This window comes from Megachile rotundata, chromosome 16, assembly GCF_050947335.1.
Source record: "Megachile rotundata isolate GNS110a chromosome 16, iyMegRotu1, whole genome shotgun sequence".
Lineage (NCBI taxonomy): Eukaryota > Metazoa > Arthropoda > Insecta > Hymenoptera > Megachilidae > Megachile > Megachile rotundata.
The window spans coordinates 6340008-6359340 of record NC_134998.1 but is presented as its reverse complement, the minus strand read 5'-3'; the positions used below and the strand labels follow the sequence as shown (position 1 = coordinate 6359340).

Genomic DNA, 19333 nt, shown 5'->3' with positions numbered 1-19333 from the left:
TTTAAGTTTGAAGCAATTGACAATAAAAATGATTGGCTACTACTAAACTCTAATATGTAACAAGTTAAAAAATTGTCGTAAAGATGAGTGCAAGTTAGAACAAAAGGCACTTACAATGTGCCCAGGCTTTTCGCCATATATTGTGACGAAAAACCTGCGCCCGAGCCCACCCTTCCTCCCACAGCTCGGAATTATTGTAATTTAGATATGGAATTGAGAAGTTATGATCGTAGCTCTTAGCTCGATCTCGTTTTCTAAAGTTAATTTCGTGAAAAATATTTAGAAAACGACATCGATTACCGGGTCACACCACGAGGAGGTGGCTACGTTAGAGAGTGACCCACCCTAACTCCAAATCCCTACCACCCTCCATTTGCAAATCGCTCATTTATCGGAAGGGTAAATGAGTTCTGACTCTACTTAGCTCATAGGCTCGCATATACAAGTTCTTTACCACCATCCAGCAAAGAACTTGTATCACACACGTACACATACATTAACTTAATACTAATCGCATGGGTACCCACACACATACGCTTAACTTATTTTAAACGCCGCAAGGTACCTCTTATTCTAAGATTGCACTCAAATAATCTATGACGAATTCAAAAAGCAAAGGGAAGAAAGTTAGGAGAACTTTCTATTAAAAGCAAAGAAAGTTAGAAGAACTTTCTGACAAAAAGAAGAGAAAGTTAGAAGAACTTTCTGTCAAAAAAGGGGAACAGTATTTTTCGCCAAGTGAACCTCGCCTTCCATGGGTCAAAGGGTAGTCCATAGTGGCTTACGTGAACCACGAGACAGAGATGAACCGAAAATACTGGCAAGAACGAGTGACACATCCGCGGAGGGTCTCCCATTTCTCCCCGCTTGCGTTTAAAGCAAGTCTGACCGCAGAGAGGAAACCCCTGCCGTGAGGCGGCAGATCGAGATGGTTCATCAATCGATCGGCCCCGCAGAGATGTGTCCCTGGCGCTACACCAGCACTTGCAGCTCACCTCTACCGCGTGTTCACAGCGCTATGAACCCCCAATGATCCACTTGGGTTCGGAACGATTGACAAAAAATAGCTGAGTATACTATAGCCTAACGCGTACAATGTTTGAGAATTGAGAAGATGAGTGCAAGTTAGAATAAGAGGCACTTACAGGGACCCACCCGCCCTGCCCACAAGCATACACTTAAAACTAACGCACGCATAAAATTAACTTAAAACTAACGCGCGCGTCCCACGAAGTTGCCTCGATGATCCCTCGATGATCGATGTCTTCAATCTTCGCGTATACGCAATTCATACATGCACTCACTCATACTACAATTTTTTTGCAATCGACGCAACTTAAAATTAACTTAAAATTAGCGCATCCTTCTTTTCTGTAAAAGTTCTGGATCACCTATGCTGTAACAGAGGGAAATAATATCTGAAAGGATTAATAAATGTAAGATTAGAATATGCGAATGAAAAATATAAATGAAATTAAGAGAAATATACCTCAATTACCTTAAAATAAGAATCTGAAATATACAAGTGAAACTTAAGACAATTAATTAAATTAAAATAAAAGGTCATTTAACTTAAAATAAGAATCTGAAAAATATAAAAATAATTTCGACAAATATCAATCATTAAAAATCACTTATTGAAAATTAAAACCTGAAACATACAAAAATAATTAGATAAACATGAAACATTAAAAATTACTTACTTAAAATAAAAACCTGAAACATGCAAAAATAATTGAAGGAAATTTCGAACATTAAAAATTACTTACTTAAAATAAAACCTGAAACATACAAAAATAATTGAAGGAAATTTCAAACATTAAAAATTGCTTACATAAAATTAAAACCTGAATTATACAACAATAATTAATACAAAAATAAATCATTATAATTAAACATAAAACATTAAAAATTACTTACTTGAAATTAAAGACTGAAACATACAAAGATAATTAAGACATGTATCAAACATTAAAAATTGCTTACATAAAATAAAAACCTGAAACATACAAATATAATTTATACATACATAAATCAATGAATTACTTACTTGAAATTAAAAGCTAAAACACACAAAAATAATTAAGACACATATGAATCATTAAAGATTACTTACATATAATAATCAAAAGCTGAAACATACAAAAATTATTAAGGCATACATAAATCTTTAAATTACTTACTTGAAATAAAAAGCTAAAACAGACAAGTATAATTAGGCAAACATAGATCAATGAAAGACTTACTTAAAATAAAAATCTGAAACAGACAAAAAGTAATTAGGCAAACATAGATCAATGAATTACTTACTTAAAATAAAAATCTGAAACAAACGAACAGTAATTAGACAAACATAGATCATTGAATTACTTACTTGAAATAAAAATCTTAAACAGACAAATCTAATTAGACACATATGACAAATTCACTTACTTACATAAAATACAAATCTGAAACAGACGAAAAGTAATTATATAAACACAAACCAATAAATTACTTACTTGAAATAAAAAGCTAAAACAGACAAATATAATTAGGTAAACATAGATCAATGAATTACTTACTTAAAATAAAAATCTGAAACAGACAAAAATTAATTAGACAAACATAAATCAATGAATTACTTACATGAACAAAAATCTGAAACAGACAAAAAGTAATTAGACAAACATGAATCAATAAATTACTTACTTGAAATAAAAATCTGAAACAGACGAAAGGTAATTAGATACATATGACAAATTCACTTACTTACATAAAATAAAAATCTGAAACAGACGAAAAGTAATTATATAAACATAAACCAATAAATTACTTACTTGAAATAAAAATCTGAAACAGACAAATTGTAATTAGACACATATGAAAAATTAAATTATTTACATGAAATCAAAACCTGAAACAGACGAAAGTAATTGAGACTGAAAATTGAAGGAGCAAGGAATGAAATCTCCCTTCATTTGAAACGAAACTCTTCGAAAATTGAAATCGTAGATTTTGAAAACCTTCAAATCCGAAATAAAATTACGATTTTGAAAACCTCAATTCCGAAATAAGAAGACGAACAGATTCAGAACACTCAAATCTGAAATAAAACCCTCAAGAAATTAAAAACTTCAATTCCGAATTGAAAAGATGAGGTGATCCAAAAACTTCGAAACTGAATTGGAAAAATGAGGTGATCCAAAAACTTCGAAGCTCGAAATAATATTCACGCATGAAACGAAAGAGAAAATGAAACGAAAGTACAAGTATTAAAAACCAATGAAATAATAAAGTAAGACAGGGGAAGAAATAAAATACTGAAGAGGCTTGAAAACTTCGAAGCAAGGAATAAAACAGCGAAGACTTGAAATCTGCGGAAGCGAAAAATAAAATCATTTAGAATTTGAAAAACTCTATGATCCCACGACGAGACGAATAAGTCCTGCATCCTGTACTCACATTTTCACACACTCACGCATACTACAATACTTATAACAAAAGCCCTAAATGTGCCTTTTGTTCTAAAATTGCACTCGTATAATCTAAAACTTTGTAAAGAAAAGGGATAAAGAAGAAAGTTGGAAGAACTTTCTTTTAAGTTTCGAGCAATTGAAAATAAAAATGATAGGCTATTACTACAAGCTAATATGTAACAAGTTAAAAAATTGTCGTAAAGATGAGTGCAAGTTAGAACAAAAGGCACTTACAATTTGCGCAAGCTTTTCGCCACGTGTCGTGACGAAAAACCTGCGCCCGAGCCCACCCATCCTCCCACAAGCTCGGAATTAATGTAAAACTAATGCAGTAAATAGAACTTACCAAAAATCAAATGCTGAAACAGACAAAAATTGATTAACACAGAAATTTGAGAAGAGAGAACAACGTAGGAACTTACGAAAAATTAAATTCTGAAACAGACAAAAATTTATTAACATAGAAAAGTAGGCAACGGAGTGAAATATTACTTTAGCCCACCCACAAAATAGAAAATTAAGCAAGGAACAATAATTTTACTTTACCCCACGAAAAATAGAAAATTAAGCAAAGGAGGGAATCATTACTTTATCCCACCAAGGCATTCATAAAATAGAAAATGCAATAAAAGGACCTGAAAAATTAAATTCTGAAACAGATAAAATTTTATTAAGACAAATATAAATTATTTCATTACTTTCGTAAAATAAAAATCTGAAACAGACAAGATTCTATTAACACAGAAAATTGTGGGAGGAGGAGGAAAATTTTTCTTTATTTCATACAAGAATTTCAAAAAATACAAAACGCAATGAAAATTGCGGATTTGAGAAAACGACAGAACTTAGCAAATACGAAACATTGAAACAGACAAAAATTTATTAAAACAGAAATTTGAGAAGAGAACATATTAGCTTACCAAAAAGTAAAATCTGAAACATACAAAATTTTATTATCCTACAAAATTGTACGAGAAGAAGTGAAACAACCCTATCGAAAAACAGAAAACACAATGACAATTACGAAATTAAGATCAATCAACAATAAAACAATTTATTCTAAATCAATTCCTGAAACAGAGAAAAATAATTAGCACATAAAATTCGGGGAAATTAAAATTGCGAAGGGGTGTACAAATCTCGATGCTCGAAATAAAATCGCGAAGGGATATAAAAATGTCGAATCTCAAAATTTAATCGCGAAAGGATACAAAAATCTCTAATTTTGTACTGTAATCGCGAAGGGATGCAAAAATCTCTAATCTCGAAATTTAATTGGGCGGGCATAAAAATCTCGAATCGCGAAAATATGCAAAAATCTCTAATTTTGTAATGTAATCGCGAAGGGACACAAAAATCTCTAATCTCAAAATTTAATTGGGCGGGCATAAAAATCTCGAATCGCGAAGGGATACAAAAATCTCTAATTCTAAAATTTAATCACGAAGTTATGCAAAAATCTTTAATCTCGAAATTTAATTGGGAGGGCATAAAAATCGCGGGTGGCTTTGCTCGTAAAAATTCGAGCAAAACGATACATTTTGTATCGTTCAAAAAAACACATGTAAAATACAAAAAAACAATTAGCGAGCATAGTGACAAAATGACTGTCCATCCTAAGATGGACAGCCATTAATAGTTCCCCTCTTCTTTGGCAATTTTTGCCGGGGCTCTTCGGCATATAGCCTCTTCTCTCTTCGGCAAAGCCTCACAAAAATCACTCGCGAATTTTTACGGTAACTCGGACATTCTTAGTTTTCAATTACATAAATTCTCAATTTCGCTATCAGTCTCCATAAACAGATAGCAGACAGTTTTATAGAAATAAAATTGCACAACTATCCATTTATTTCGATCGATAACAAAATCAAAATTTTATGTATTACATAATAAATTAATTTGGTAAGAAAAATAATTACTCAAAATAAAAATACGACCAGCGATTCTCAGAATGCGCTGTCCGTAAAAGAATGTCCGAGCAGAATATTTTATTTCACTGCACTTCACTTCACTTCACAGTATACTTCATTTTTGCAGTCGGATCTAGAACCCGACTGCGACTTACAAACTAAAAGGCCTGGCCTGAACGAATAATCGAGTTCAAGAGATATTAAATATATTCATATTTAATTTTTCTCTTCTCGATTTTTCGTGAACCCCCCAGATGCAAGCATCTCACGTGTAAGAGAGGAGGACAGAGAAACGTGAAAGCTTGCTCTGGCCCTACCTACTTAAAACTAACTCATTCACACCAGAAGTAAGCTACCTGCCTGCCTATCGCTATATTTAAAAAATTGCAAAGTCCATTCTCACAAAAACACACTCCACGGTTCTCACACATGCCACCCGGGTGCAAAAAAGCCTAATCCTAGGGAGTACGTCCCGGGACGTCTCCGACACCCGAGTTCAATACTACATTCACACTCTAAGTTCATACCTTTTTGCTGAAATCGACCGACAATTGACAGTGAACATACATATGTCATTTTCTTACTCTTTCGAATATTCAATGTAATATGCACATGTAATAATTTTAACTACTCATACAATTTTCTAATTTAATCAATTTATATAACTTTGAAATGACTCTACTTGCATTTTGCATGCATTTTCAAATGACTCGACTTGCATTTTGTATGCATTTTCAAATAGAATTTTGCAAAATTTAAAAAATAAAACTATAATCGACACAAGGTCCACGACCTAACCACACACACACGTGTAACTTGTGTCGATAATTCACTGTCAATTTGTCGATCGCCAAAACATCTTAAAACTAAACCGTGTCCACCTGCCCTAACCCATGCGAGTAGCATCTAAGCACGCGCATGAGTATAGAGCATAAAAATGAACACGGCCACATGTATTTTGACCTACCAGTTTTCTTCATGTGTGCTGAAAATCCTGAGCTAAAAAACGTGATTAGAAACATGCTAATAAAGTGTCTTCCAGCAAAAATTGACTCTAACTTTAAAAAATTCTCAAAATGGAAAATGGAAGATCACTTTGCAAAAATCTAAGTATGCGATTGTTTCATTTTTAACAGATTTCTAATATCAAAGTAAATTTCTAAATGACTCAAACATTCGTAAATAACTTTGATATCGAAATCTGTTTTTCGCGATACTTTCTTGTACATATGTATTTGAAAATTGATGGAATTTATAAAATTGTAAAAAGAATTTAAAAGTGACTCGACAACTACTGTGAAATCGGAGGGTCATCCGACTTCTATGTAGTTTTAAAATTGCAAAAAGAAAATGTACAAGAAAACCCTGACCTGATCTAATAAATAAAATAAACAGTTTGTACGAATTTTGCACGATCGTACAGTCGTGGTCACTATGCTCGCTCAAAAATATAAAATACAACCAGTTCCCGTGTCGCTTCGGACCATTCGTCCTACGACATGATGGGAACCGGAGGAACCATAAAGCATGCGACTCACCGATCGTTGACTTGCGCCACTGCGATCGCTTTACCGGTAAAGCATCAGAGATTTGGACTGCTTTGGACTGCTTTGGCAACGTTTGGATTTGGCAGTTTGTCCATTGGATTGGCAGCGTGACCTGTAATCATAGCAGGACAACAATTTAATAACTGTCAATCAATTTGCATTTCGAGTAACGTATACATTTTTGAAACGCAAACAGTTAATAAACAAGTTAAGCATGCATGCAGTACTACATTACAAAAACCAGTAATAAATTTGCAAATGTATATCAAAACGTATAGTCACTCAGTGAAACATTATAAAATATTCGAAAAAATATGTCAATGCACTTGAATAATTATTGTATGGCACAGGTTAAAACGTTTGCAAATTTATACCGAAACACATAGATAACTACAAGGTAAAACACATTAAAACACCAGTGCAAGTATTCCAAAACATTTAAATAACCACTCCATAATACATACTAAAACACCAGTAACAATTTGTTAAAATATTTAAATAACCATTCCATAATACACACTAAAACACCAGTAGCAATTTGTTAAAACGTTTAAATAACCACTCCATAAAATATATTAAAACACCAGTAACAATATGTCAAAACACTTAAATAATCATTCCACATAATACACTAAACCACCAGTAACAATATGTCAAAACACTTAAATAATCATTGCATAAAGTACACTAAAGCACCAGTAACACTATACCAAAACACTTAAATAATCATTGCATAAAGTACACCAACACCCAATAACAGTTTGTAAAAGCACTTAAATAATCACTCCACAAAATAAATTAAAACAGTAAAAAATTAATAAAACATTCAAATAACCGCACCATAAAACATAGCAATAAATCCGTACACACATGCACAATCACTTAAGGGAACACACTAGTAAAGTCATTGATACTTGTAGAACCACACCATAAATTTTATTAATACACCCCCATAATTAATAAAAAATAATTATTAAAGCACATTAAACACTAGTAATAACACACTAGGTACACTAATATATCCGTATATGCATGCAGGTAACACACTGGTTAAGTCACTGACACTTGTAGAATCACACCATAAAATTTGTTAATACACCCGCATATTTATTAAAAAATATTTATTAAAACACACTAAACACTTATTAAAGCACAGTAGGTAATACAGGGACAAGCACAATATCGGTAAAGTAAACCCTTGACTCGTACCGGTAAGTGTTGACAGGGCCGATCCGACCTCCTCGACTTCCAAAACAAAACTGAGCAGCGGCGACCTCTTCAAGTGCAAGTGCGATTGGTAGTTTACAGTAGCCAATTAGACATCACGTAATCGACCAATAGATCAAATCGAAGTGCAAGAGTGATTGGTAATGTACAGTAGCCAATCAGACATCATGTAATCCACCAATAGCGTGAAGCCACTCTCATTGGTTGCTGTATGATTATTCTATCGTCAAATTTTTTATAATTCTATATTTTTTGGTAGTTTATTAACAAATTTATTGTTGTAATTATTTAAATTAATTATTTTTTTTAACTTACTCTTGCAGATATGATGCAAAATGATTGTTAATTAATATATTACAATATATTTTATTTGTGCGAACTATTTTGAACGCATAATAGTTTCGTATTTTTCGAAAGTTTTACGCGCGGTTTTTTAAAAAGTGACGTCATCAGCGAAAATAGAACAAGCGCTATCTCTCCGGCGAACAGGGTGAACTACACGGTTTTGAAACAGCAGTTTCGTTAGTTTTCTAAACTGCCACTAGACAGCGCCACGTGAAAATGACGCCAGCGCCATCTCTCCGACGAACAGGGTGAACTACACGATTTTGAAACTGCAGTTTCGTTAGTTCTCCACGCTGCCACAGGGCGGCGCCACGTGTATATTTTTCCGTTAAATTCGATTAATATAATTGATTTTATTAGTATAATTGATTATAATATGACTCGAATTGCATTGAAGTGCAAGTCCAATTAACTTCGAATTGTTTTAACTTTATTAAACTATTATCAGTTTTTTACCACCCTTAAATTTCAAATTTTCCGCTCGTTTGCACAACCAGTAAAGGGCTAGTGCTTTCGAGAGAACAAAAATGCAAACAGAATGTTCCTAGAAGTCCCTAGGTCCATGATATGGAGTACTTGATGGGCCTTGTATGAAACGAGTATTCTGTTATGTTATTTAATTTGAATTTTGTACGTTAAAATAGGTTGAACAATATACTAATATTAATAAGAATTTTCTTATAATTCTATCTTGAGTTAAACTACTGTTTTCTTTAGACATACAAGATGAATATTGTTTGTGTAATATGTAGTGATTTATTAATACCTTCTGATGATGTTTTCCACACACCTTGTGGGCACATTTTTCATTTTGTTTGTTTAACCCAATGGTTAGAAAGGTAACTGATGTTTGTTTGTATGAAATAAATGGTTACACAGAGAAATGTAAGAGCATCTATTTAAACTTATGCATTTTATTCGTAGATCCAGATCATGTCCACAATGTAGAGAGAAAACTACCTCGCATAAAATTCATAGAATATATTTTAATTTCTCTAACAATGATACCATCGTCGATGATACCTGCTCTTTGCAGGATAAACTTGATAAAATGAATTTTCAGCTCATACTGAAACAGAATGAGCTTAAACAATTTATGGAAAAGAGTGAAACATTTGAAAAACAAACTGCAGAGCTAAAAAAAGAAGTATATAAACTGGAGTCTGAGCTCAGGGCAAAAAAATGTACAATTGATGCTCTTAAAGATCAGATTAAGTACTTCAAACAACAGAATTTAGAAGTAGAAGCCAAAAGACAAGAAATTGAGCAGCTACGAAAAGAAATTGAAACCTACAAAAAGTATGTGAAAATATATAACACGTTAATTATGCAAATGTTGTATTCAATTAGTGTATGTACCTTTTCTTTTTTTCAAGTGTACAAACCTTACTTGAAGCATCTACAGAACATGTAGACGAGATAATCTCAAGAACAGCTGAACCCACTGCACTTATTACATATATTTGTGTGATGAAAAGGTAACTGAATGCCATTATTTGTACAATATACAATTATACTTAATTTTTCTAAGTCACAAGTTATGTCTAGGGAAATGACAGTGAGTTTAAACAAAAGGAAAGAGTTAAGAAGTAAATTAAGAAGCGTACAACAAGAGCTTACCAAAGTAACAACAGAAAGGAACTTGTTGTCCGAAGAACAGGTTAAAAGAAAGTATGTATATTTTAAAATGACATAAATGAGCATTGACTAATTAATAAAACATTTTTTGTTTTCAGAAAATTAGAAGAAGACTTAATGATTTGCGAAAGTGAAAAAATGTTTTTACAAAATAAGGTAAAAGAGCTAGAAAGAAATATATCATTAGCAAAAAGAACAAGTGATTATGATTCACAAAAAGTAGATGCATTAAATAGTGATTTAAATTTACTTAGTAATAGTGAACAAAATAAAGTTAAAACTGCTGTAAATGATGCAAAAACTGAGAGAAAGAGCAATACAGAAAGAAGGAGATCAGAAGACAAAAGTCAATCGACTGAGATGGTAATGAAAATTAGTCTGCCAGTTTGCATTATTTTTAATGTTGGTTTATGTTAAATAGTTTGTTTTTAGACAGATGATACAAACTCGCCGTATCTTCCGCTTAAATCGGGGGGCTTGTTTGTTTTAAAACATTCAGTAACAAAACGTAATACAAGTAATCTGAATCCGTCCATCTTTACAAAGAGACCAAGAACTGAGAAGCCAAATGTAATGATCTACACAACAATTTTTCACACTTGATAATTAATGTTTTATATTTGTATATTTATAGAAAGTATGTTTCAGGAACAAGTAAGAGGTAATCTTATGTATGATGGTTTTGGAGGACATTCGAAGCTTGAAAGATTCCCCAATCCATTAAGTATGAAAATGAAGAAAGCAAAAGAAGATGCAAAATTTAAACTAGATGCAAGACAAAGAAGTTTGATATAGATTAATTATAATGACAATTACACGCCAAATGTATTATAGGAAATTGATGTACTATGATTCTATGCATTGTCATGCGTAGAAACTGAGTCAATTACTGTATAAATATTTAGCCACAATTTCACTTTAAGGTGATTGATATTTTAGAAATACGAAACAAATGAAATTTCGCGTAAAGAGATGCTAGGGAAAATCTATTTATATTACATGTAATCGGTAACGTGAGCCTGTGAGAGATATGTAATCTACAAGGTGAAAAAAATTGTTGTTGAATGTCTGTTCTAATATATTAAAATATACAAACCACGTGGAACTACATGTTCCACTAGTTTATTATGTCAAAGTCCATATTTTTATAAACATTGTTTGGGAAAACATGTAGTACACTATTTTTTAAAATGTAAATATGTCCTAAAAGTGTGAGAGCAGCAACATTATTTATTATATGACATTCACACAGAATTGTATTGTCTATTTTATATTTTTATACAAAATCTAAATAAATGTTTAACATAAGTACTGTATTCCCAGATATTGATTTTTCTTTTACAAAAATTGTAACTGATCCAGAACACATTCTCGATCAATTTTCGCAGGTCTTTGTTCAATGTTAGATGCGATATAGTTAAAGTTCTGAAGCGTTATTTCAATGTTTGCGCTTTGTACAAACGATTCAACATAGATGAGAAAGTTATTAGGTGTTCTGGAAAGTTTATGCGGTTTTCATGCGCTATAAACACACATGCATTCACGTATTTCGTATCCTGTCTCTCACGGATAATTATCCTCGCTCAATAATCTTGTTTCAGCCCCTAACTTATGAATGCCGTTTTTCCTCAAATTTGTGTCTTGCGATAATTACTTTTTGCCACGCGTTCATTCGTGTTTACTGCTCATTTCAATCCTAATTAATGAAACAAGATCTTAAATAAAAGGTGAAAAAGATACATCAGAAGAGCTGTTTACGATGAGTATAATTAGATTGCAAGTCTCAAAAAAGGAAACAAAAAGCATGTATCGCTTCATTAACTACATCAACAATAAAAGCGACCGAGTAACCCCATTTGTCTACAGTAGGCTCTCGATATATTGCAGCGGAAATTCCTGGAATGACAAAATAATGCGTGGAATTATAATATACGAGGACATAACGCCCGATGATACAACGCATGGCCATAAAACACTCGACGGTGAGGACTATCATAATTGCGCACGGAAATCCGCGCGAATGTGGCAATATAACGATAGGCTACTGTAAGTCGTAAGTAGTATACGACCCTCATAAGTCAGACTTATGCTTTCGAACTACTTCTCTTAATTACTGTTCTGCGAATGTTTTATTGCTATACAATGTTTATATTTAATTTACAGAATTGTTTAAATAAAAATTACTTTTCAATAACTTGCGCGATAAACTTGGACTACCTTGTTCTTTAATAATAAAGCGGTACATTATTATAATGCATAAAAAAAGAGTTATTTAAAAAAAGTTTAGCGGCACGTTATAACAAGATGAAAAAAATCAATCCTTGAGCTATAATTAAAATATATCGAAGATAAACTGCAAGAGCCATCGTTAACTTTTATAAGAACGCTTTTGTTAGCACAAACTGTGGATTGCAATTTGTTTGTGGCAGAAATCAACGACCACGTCAAAGAATCAAATGATGAAATTATGATAAGGGTTGAATTAAGAAATTAAATCGTTACACGTAAGCGACATGGTAATGTTACGTCCATTTTCACTGCTGCGGTTAACGTGTTAGTCGAGGGCCACAGTGGCGAGGCACTTAAGGGAGGCAATACCTTTAGACCGATGAAAATAAGCTGATATTTGTGAATTTTTTTTGTATAGGACACCTTTGTTTTGCATTTTCGAAATTTCGGTATAATTTATTATAATTATTGGCTATTACAGAATATTTTCTGTTTTGAAAAATATTTGAAAATGCCAGAATTATGACAATCCTTTCTGGAAGTGTTTGGGCGCGTCTCGTGAATCGGTGTGGGTTCTAGCTTTAGATATATTGGTCTGAAGCAAGTTTGCAGACAATGTTTCGAAAACTAACATTCACAGTTAGTAGATGAACCTCAGAAGTGTGCAAAATGTGTAAAATTAAAGAAATGGCGCGCTTTTAAAGAAAAACTTTGAATTTCACTAAAAATTTTTGCAATATTTTGCAATAAAAAGGGACTTTAATGTTCAATTTATTTCATAAATATAGGTTCATATGTTAGATACTATTGTCATGGATATGTGCAAAAAATTTGAGCGCGATTGATAAACCAGTTTTTGAGTTATCAGTCACACCAATTGTAAAAATGTAGTTTTGAGAAAAACGCGTTTAAAGTTTCAGTCCTCCGCACTGAACGCGTGAATACCCGCGGCGCTAATCGGCCATAACTTCAAAAGGGCTTCGTATTTCACTCGAAAATTTTGAGACAATATTTTTAAGACGTTACACTAACATTTTATAGAAAACAAAAATTTTGTAATTTTTTAAGATTCTAAAGGTATTGCCCCCCTTAATGATAACGGTTACTAAGGGTGCAATGATTCAATTCTTCAATTTACACTTTTCGTTTTTTGCTTCGTTCAGGATTACATGCTTGTTATACACGTGACGCGGTTTCATTCTAACGGGGACTAAAAGTAGACGGACATCTTTGTTGTTTGAAGGTATTAAGGGAACGATTTGATAATTAAGGAAATACAGAATAATAAAAAAATGAAAGGCATAGAATGGTAGGGACAATGACAAGGTTTAAGAATTCGTGTGGTCCCTCTAACTATACTGCCCCTACACAATTTGAGGATTGGAAACTCCTGTGGGGAATGGAGAATTAGGGAACACAGTTTAAAAATTAGGGGAATACAGTGCAACATGGTGGAATCGTAGGAATACCCTTCATACGGTAATTTAAGAATCGAGGGTAGCTTCGTACATGGTTCAAGATTGGGGGTAATGTGTAATACAGTTTGAGAATTGGGGAACCCCAGTATGGTGGAGTTTAGGAAGTGGGGAACCCCAGTATGGTGGAGCTTAGGACTTGGGGAACCCCCTATTGGGGAGTTTAGGAATTGGGGAAACCCCTATTGGGGAGTCTAGGAATTGGGGAGTGTTGGAATTGGAGAAATCCCTATTGAGGAGCATTGGAATTGGGGAGTCTAGGAATTGGGGAAACCCCTATTGGGGAGTGTTGGAATTGGAGAAACCCCTATTGGGGAGTGTTGGAATTGGGGAATCTAGGAATTGGGGAGTGTTGGAATTGGAGAAATCCCTATTGGGGAGTGTTGGAATTAGGGAACCCCCTATTGGGGGTCTAAGAATTGGGGAAACCCTTATTGGGGAGTGTTGGAATTTGAGAAATCCCTATTGGGGAGTGTTGGAATTGGGGAGTCTAGGAATTGGAGAAGCCCCTATTGGGGAGTGTTGAAATTAGGGAAACCCCTATTGGGGAGTGTTGGAATTGGAGGAACCCCTATTGGGGAGTGTTGGAATTGGAGAACCCCCTATTGTGGTGTCTAGAAATTGAGGAACTCCCTATTGGAGAATCTAGGAATTGGGGAACTCCAGTATAATGCAGTTCGAAAATTAGGGAACCCCAGTATGGTACAATTCAGGAACCCCGTCCCAGTTACATCCTTCATACGATAATTTAAGAATCGACCAACCCCTACTTGGTCCCAGCATGGTGTCACCCCCGTATAATACAGTTTAACAATTAGCAAACCCCAGCATGATACAGTTCGACAATTAGAGAACCCTAGCATGGTACAGTTTGCGAATTTTTGATATAACCACTCCTCACAATTAAAAAATTACTCCCATAATACATAGCTAAAGACCGCAGTAAAGAATCACTCCCGTATAACTCTTCCTACAAAATTCGATTTATCCGAATAATTTCAGGTCAAAGATGGTTCAGTCCACACATTGGAAGGGCCCATCTGGTCCCCGCCTATTCTTCGATATCGAAAATTCCGCTTCCACATTCCACATACCCATCATTTACCAAATCTCCCATAACAATCATCCTCCAAAGTGAAAATCTGTCCAGGAAGAAAATTCGATGTTGAGCGTAGAACGATCGAGGGAGTAGTATACTGGTCTAAGGTCCAACGTCCCATACGTATGAATGGGCAGAGCTGAACACGGACACTCATGCGCGCGCTTCGAAAATCAAAATCAATGTGGTCCACCCCTCAGAACTCCACACAGGCCTTGCTCCGATTGCCCACGCCCTTAGTGTGCCTCGTACTTCCGTCGCGAACGCATCCCTCGTGCAATCATCGTCGTCTTTGCGTCCTCCTCTCTCTCCCTCACTTTGCTCCTCTCTCTCTCTCTCTCTCGCTTTCTGTCTCTCGCTTTTCTTCTCTCTTTCTCCGTCAGTCTCTCTCTTTCTGCACTAGCTTTCTCTCTCTTCCTCACTTATTCGTTCACTTACTCTTTCTCACGCATCTACACGTACGCGGGTACATTATATAACATACACGCGGTCTGTCCTCCCTTAATCTGTGTGCCTGCTTGTTTTGTTGTCTATCTCCCTCCGGGTTTAGGTTCGGGTTCCAGTGAATCAAAAATGTGTTGTTGATGATAAAAGGGTGGTACTCGACATCGGTGCTACGTAATCCGAATTGTATTTTGTGTACCAAATGCACGCGAGATTTTTCATCAAGACCGTACCGTTACTCGACACACCAATGCTGGATACCAGTGATTTAAATTACACGTGAAAAATCGGTGCGTGTACTATTTTTTAAGGGTAATCCTTGAACGGATCACTTTTATATCAACTTTTTTTTTATCGTTGCTATTTCCTCGATGGACAATTAGCTGATTCGGGGTTGTTTTTTTTTCTGTCAACTATTGGGTACCACGCCTAAGTTCTCCATTCAAGGATACGAGTTTTATGCCCCTTTTGTTTTCGTTTGGTGATCAGAACGTGAACATGAAACCGAATAAAGGGTGTGTTTTGAGATTAAGGGACGTTTCTGTCCGAGTGGCTAACCTCTGCGAACGTTTGAAAGAAGGTAAAGAAGAAACCTTGGTGTCATTCGTGTTCTTTGTCTTGTGTAGTGTCTTTTTAGCTAAATGGTGTATTAATTAATCGCTTACTATTTTTGTTGTTATTTTCGTTGGAATTAACGTCGATGGCGCCACTGATGCCGTTGTTATTGTGGATACATCATATTGTATATTATGTATTTTCTATTAAAAAACTGCAATATAATCTTTTGTTATTTTATTTCAACCTTGGTGTCTTAATTTTTCAATGTCGAATAATTTTTATTAACTTCTGTAGTTTTTTATGAAAAGGCCATTTTGTTATTAAACCTCAAATAAATTTCCTTTCATCCTAAATTAAATTTTACATTGTAGATATGATTTTAATACTCTCGTTATGTTGCCACTTTTGAACAATAAACGTGCAAATTATTTGAAAGTCACGTATAAAAAGTTACAGTGATGTAACGTAAATTTGCATGTATGTCGTATGTGTTTACATTAGTACTTTTGTAGGGCTTGAACTGATTTCAAACTCCATAAAGTTTGCTCTATTTATTTCTGCATGAGATATATGTGTGTTCCGAAACTACGTGTTTGTAAAATAGAAAAATTTGTTTACTACTTTTGCTTCAAATTCGCAGTCAACATGTTTGAACAATGAGTTTATACATTTTTATCAAACTTTAAATCGATATTTTGGTGTACGATGTTTGAAATCGATTATTGTTAGCTGTAATTGCCAATTAGTTACTTTATACAAAAATGATTAATACGGGGTTTATCTAGTCTGTTTTCTGAAGCTTCTAATTGTTGTATCGTATTTGCTGACATTTTTCTGTCATCGAATCGTATTACATTTTGTTACAAACATTTTCATGTCCACGAGTCGTATTACCTTTTGTTCCAAAATTTACCATTCTTGTCTATAATTAGCGGACGTTTTTGTACTAAAAATATCGATGAAACTTCCATGCAGGTATTTTCGTGAGACTTTAAGCTTTAAATTGATGTATCACAAGTGCCATTTTGCTGTACTTTTATGTTATCAAATTGTGTCAGACATTTTATGCTTCGAAATCGGCCATTTTACTGACTGTACCTAACCTCAAATACCAAAAAATTTTACAAAATATATAATTAATATAATAGAAATAGTGAAGTCATTATTAACAAATTAATCTGCAGTACATGAACTTGGATTGTATATTTATTGTATTATGTTTTAGTAAAAATTTCAATTATTGTATCAAGATTATTTTTACATTCCTAGATCCTATTCCTAAATCTCAATTTTCTTGATTATGGTGTTCATTTTAATATTTATAGATTGGAATATATTTGGATTTTAGTAGACTTAAATAGTAGTACTTCTAAGTAACTATATCTCTAGATTTCATTATATTTAAGTTACAGTAAATTCCATTAGTCCTAAGTCTTACTTACAGTATTCTTAAATTCCACTATTCCTGAGACCCAGTATTTCTAAATCCCAATATCCCTAAATCCTAGTGTTTCTAAATTCCAATATCCCTAAATTCTAGTACCTCTAAATACTAGTATTCATAAATACCAATATCCCTGAGTCCTTGTATCCCTAAATACCATTATCCTTAAGTTACAGTATTCCTAAATCCCACTCTTCCCAAGTCTCAGTATTTCTAAATCCCAATATTCCTGAATCCTAGTGTTTCTAAATTTCAATATTCCTAAGTTCTAGTACCTCTAAATACTAGTAACCCTAAATACTAATATCCCTGAGTCCTTGTATCCCTAAATACCATTATCTTTAAGTTACAATATTCCTAAATCCCAATCTTCTCAAGTCCCAGTATTTCTAAATCCCAATATTCCTAAATCTTAGTGTTTCTAAATTTCAATATCCCTAAGTTCTAGTACCTCTAAATACTAGTAACCCTAAATACTAATATCCCTGAGTCCTTGTATCCCTAAATACTATTATCCTTAAGTTACAGTATTTCTAAATCCCACTCTTCCCAAGTCTCAGTATTTCTAAATCCCAATATTCCTAAATCTTAGTGTTTCTAAATTTCAATATCCCTAAGTTCTAGTACCTCTAAATACTAGTAACCCTAAATACTAATATCCCTGAGTCCTTGTATCCCTAAATATCATTATCCTTAAGTTACAGTATTCCTAAATCCCACTCTTCATAAGTCCCAGTATTTCTAAATTCCAGTATTTCTAAATTCCAATATCCCTACATTGTAGTACCTCTAAATACTAATATCCCTAAGTCCCTGTATCCCTAATTACTAGTACCCTTAAATCCCACAATCCCTAAAAACCAACATTCCTAATTTCCAATACCCCTAAGCCCAGTAATCCTAAACTATCCTAAATACCTAAACTCCACTATCTCAAAACCCAATCTCTCCACACTAAAATCCATTATTACAACCGTCACAACATACACCCATACAATTTTCATCACTCACTCACTAAATTTAATTATAATTTCCCTAATACAAATACTACATTCCTCCACAAAACATTAACAAAATACAATTAACAATTTAACAATCCAAGCACATTATCCTCATTCAAACGTGTACAAAAGTTAAACTATTACATAAAGTATGTACATAAAATTAAAGTATTTTATAATCAGTAAAATTGTTTCCGAATGAACGCTGCAAGACCAAGAGCGCAGGTTTTGAATTAAACAAGTTTGAATACTTAAGCGTTCTAGTTATCCGAAGATTAATTTTATTTTGTTGGATCGCGGCAGCTCGCAGCCTCGCAGTTCCTGCCTGAAAGACAAACTTTGGACGCTCCTCCGAGGCCCGCGAAGAAATTCGTAGAATTCAAATATACGCAAATGTAACTAACTTCCCGTTAACTTTCGGTATTAATTTTTCTCACAGTCAACGATCGCTCGCTTCCTCTAGTTTCAGAGAAAGTAGACGTTTTTATTCGGCCACGTATTTTAGGGCGCTTCGCACGCGGACTGTTAGGAACGGTGCCTCAAAATGGACACTATACGCTCCTTTGCGTGACCGCACGCGAAATTCGATTAAAACGCAGAAAATTCCGCGTTAAGTTGATTTTTATGCGACGTAACGAGGATTCTCGACTCGGATCGAATTTCGGTGATACGCGAAAGTTTTTATCGAAGGAGTTACATCATCGACTGCGCCCATATCTTACTCGGATGTGTATATTTCTGTGCAGAGTAATCTCTAGTGACGTTACACGAAATAACCGGAAACAAAATATCGTCGACTGTGATATATCATGACTGTGAAATACCGTCGAAGAATGCAACTACGGAAAGCTGCTGGTGAAAGATAGAATTCAGCCATCATGTTCACGACTGGCGAGGCTGTTTTCATTAACCATCCACGCTGTACGATCCTGAAACAAAATTCGTCGATGTAAGAGCA

The 19333-nt window shown here is 34.0% G+C and overlaps 1 protein-coding gene and 1 long non-coding RNA gene across 4 annotated transcripts in view; one reads left to right on the top strand and one right to left on the bottom strand.

Annotated features, from left to right (window-relative positions):
• The first annotated feature begins 9039 nt into the window (after positions 1-9039).
• Positions 9040-11441, top strand: nopo (TRAF interacting protein no poles). Of its 2 annotated transcripts, none has more exons than XR_001095129.2 (7): positions 9040-9326; positions 9412-9786; positions 9864-9965; positions 10036-10158; positions 10224-10488; positions 10562-10695; positions 10774-10817. XR_001095129.2 is itself a non-coding variant. In XM_012280122.2 (7 exons), exons 1-7 carry the CDS (start codon positions 9214-9216, stop codon positions 10918-10920), a joined length of 1263 nt encoding a protein of 420 aa, XP_012135512.2. In that variant the 5' UTR covers positions 9041-9213; the 3' UTR covers positions 10921-11441. The 2 variants fall into 2 exon arrangements, 1 of the variants encoding a protein (XP_012135512.2); XM_012280122.2 differs by having other exon boundaries at positions 9041-9326; positions 10558-10695; positions 10774-11441.
• LOC105661862 (uncharacterized) overlaps positions 11380-19333 on the bottom strand; it is a 13344-nt gene continuing 5390 nt past the window's right edge. For both annotated transcript variants that reach the window (XR_013041107.1, XR_013041108.1), the window contains exon 4: positions 11380-19304. This is a non-coding gene — a long non-coding RNA (uncharacterized LOC105661862). The remainder of the gene's footprint in view (positions 19305-19333) is intronic.

Excerpts from the sequence above, each read along its gene's own strand:
- nopo (XM_012280122.2), top strand. The coding sequence starts at position 9,214 with ATGAATATTGTTTGTGTAATATGTAGTGATTTATTAATACCTTCTGAT. Across the intron at positions 10,159-10,223 it reads GAAGAACAGGTTAAAAGAAA|AAAATTAGAAGAAGACTTAA; the intron begins GTATGTATATTT and ends TTTTGTTTTCAG. Across the intron at positions 10,489-10,557 it reads AAAGTCAATCGACTGAGATG|ACAGATGATACAAACTCGCC; the intron begins GTAATGAAAATT and ends GTTTGTTTTTAG.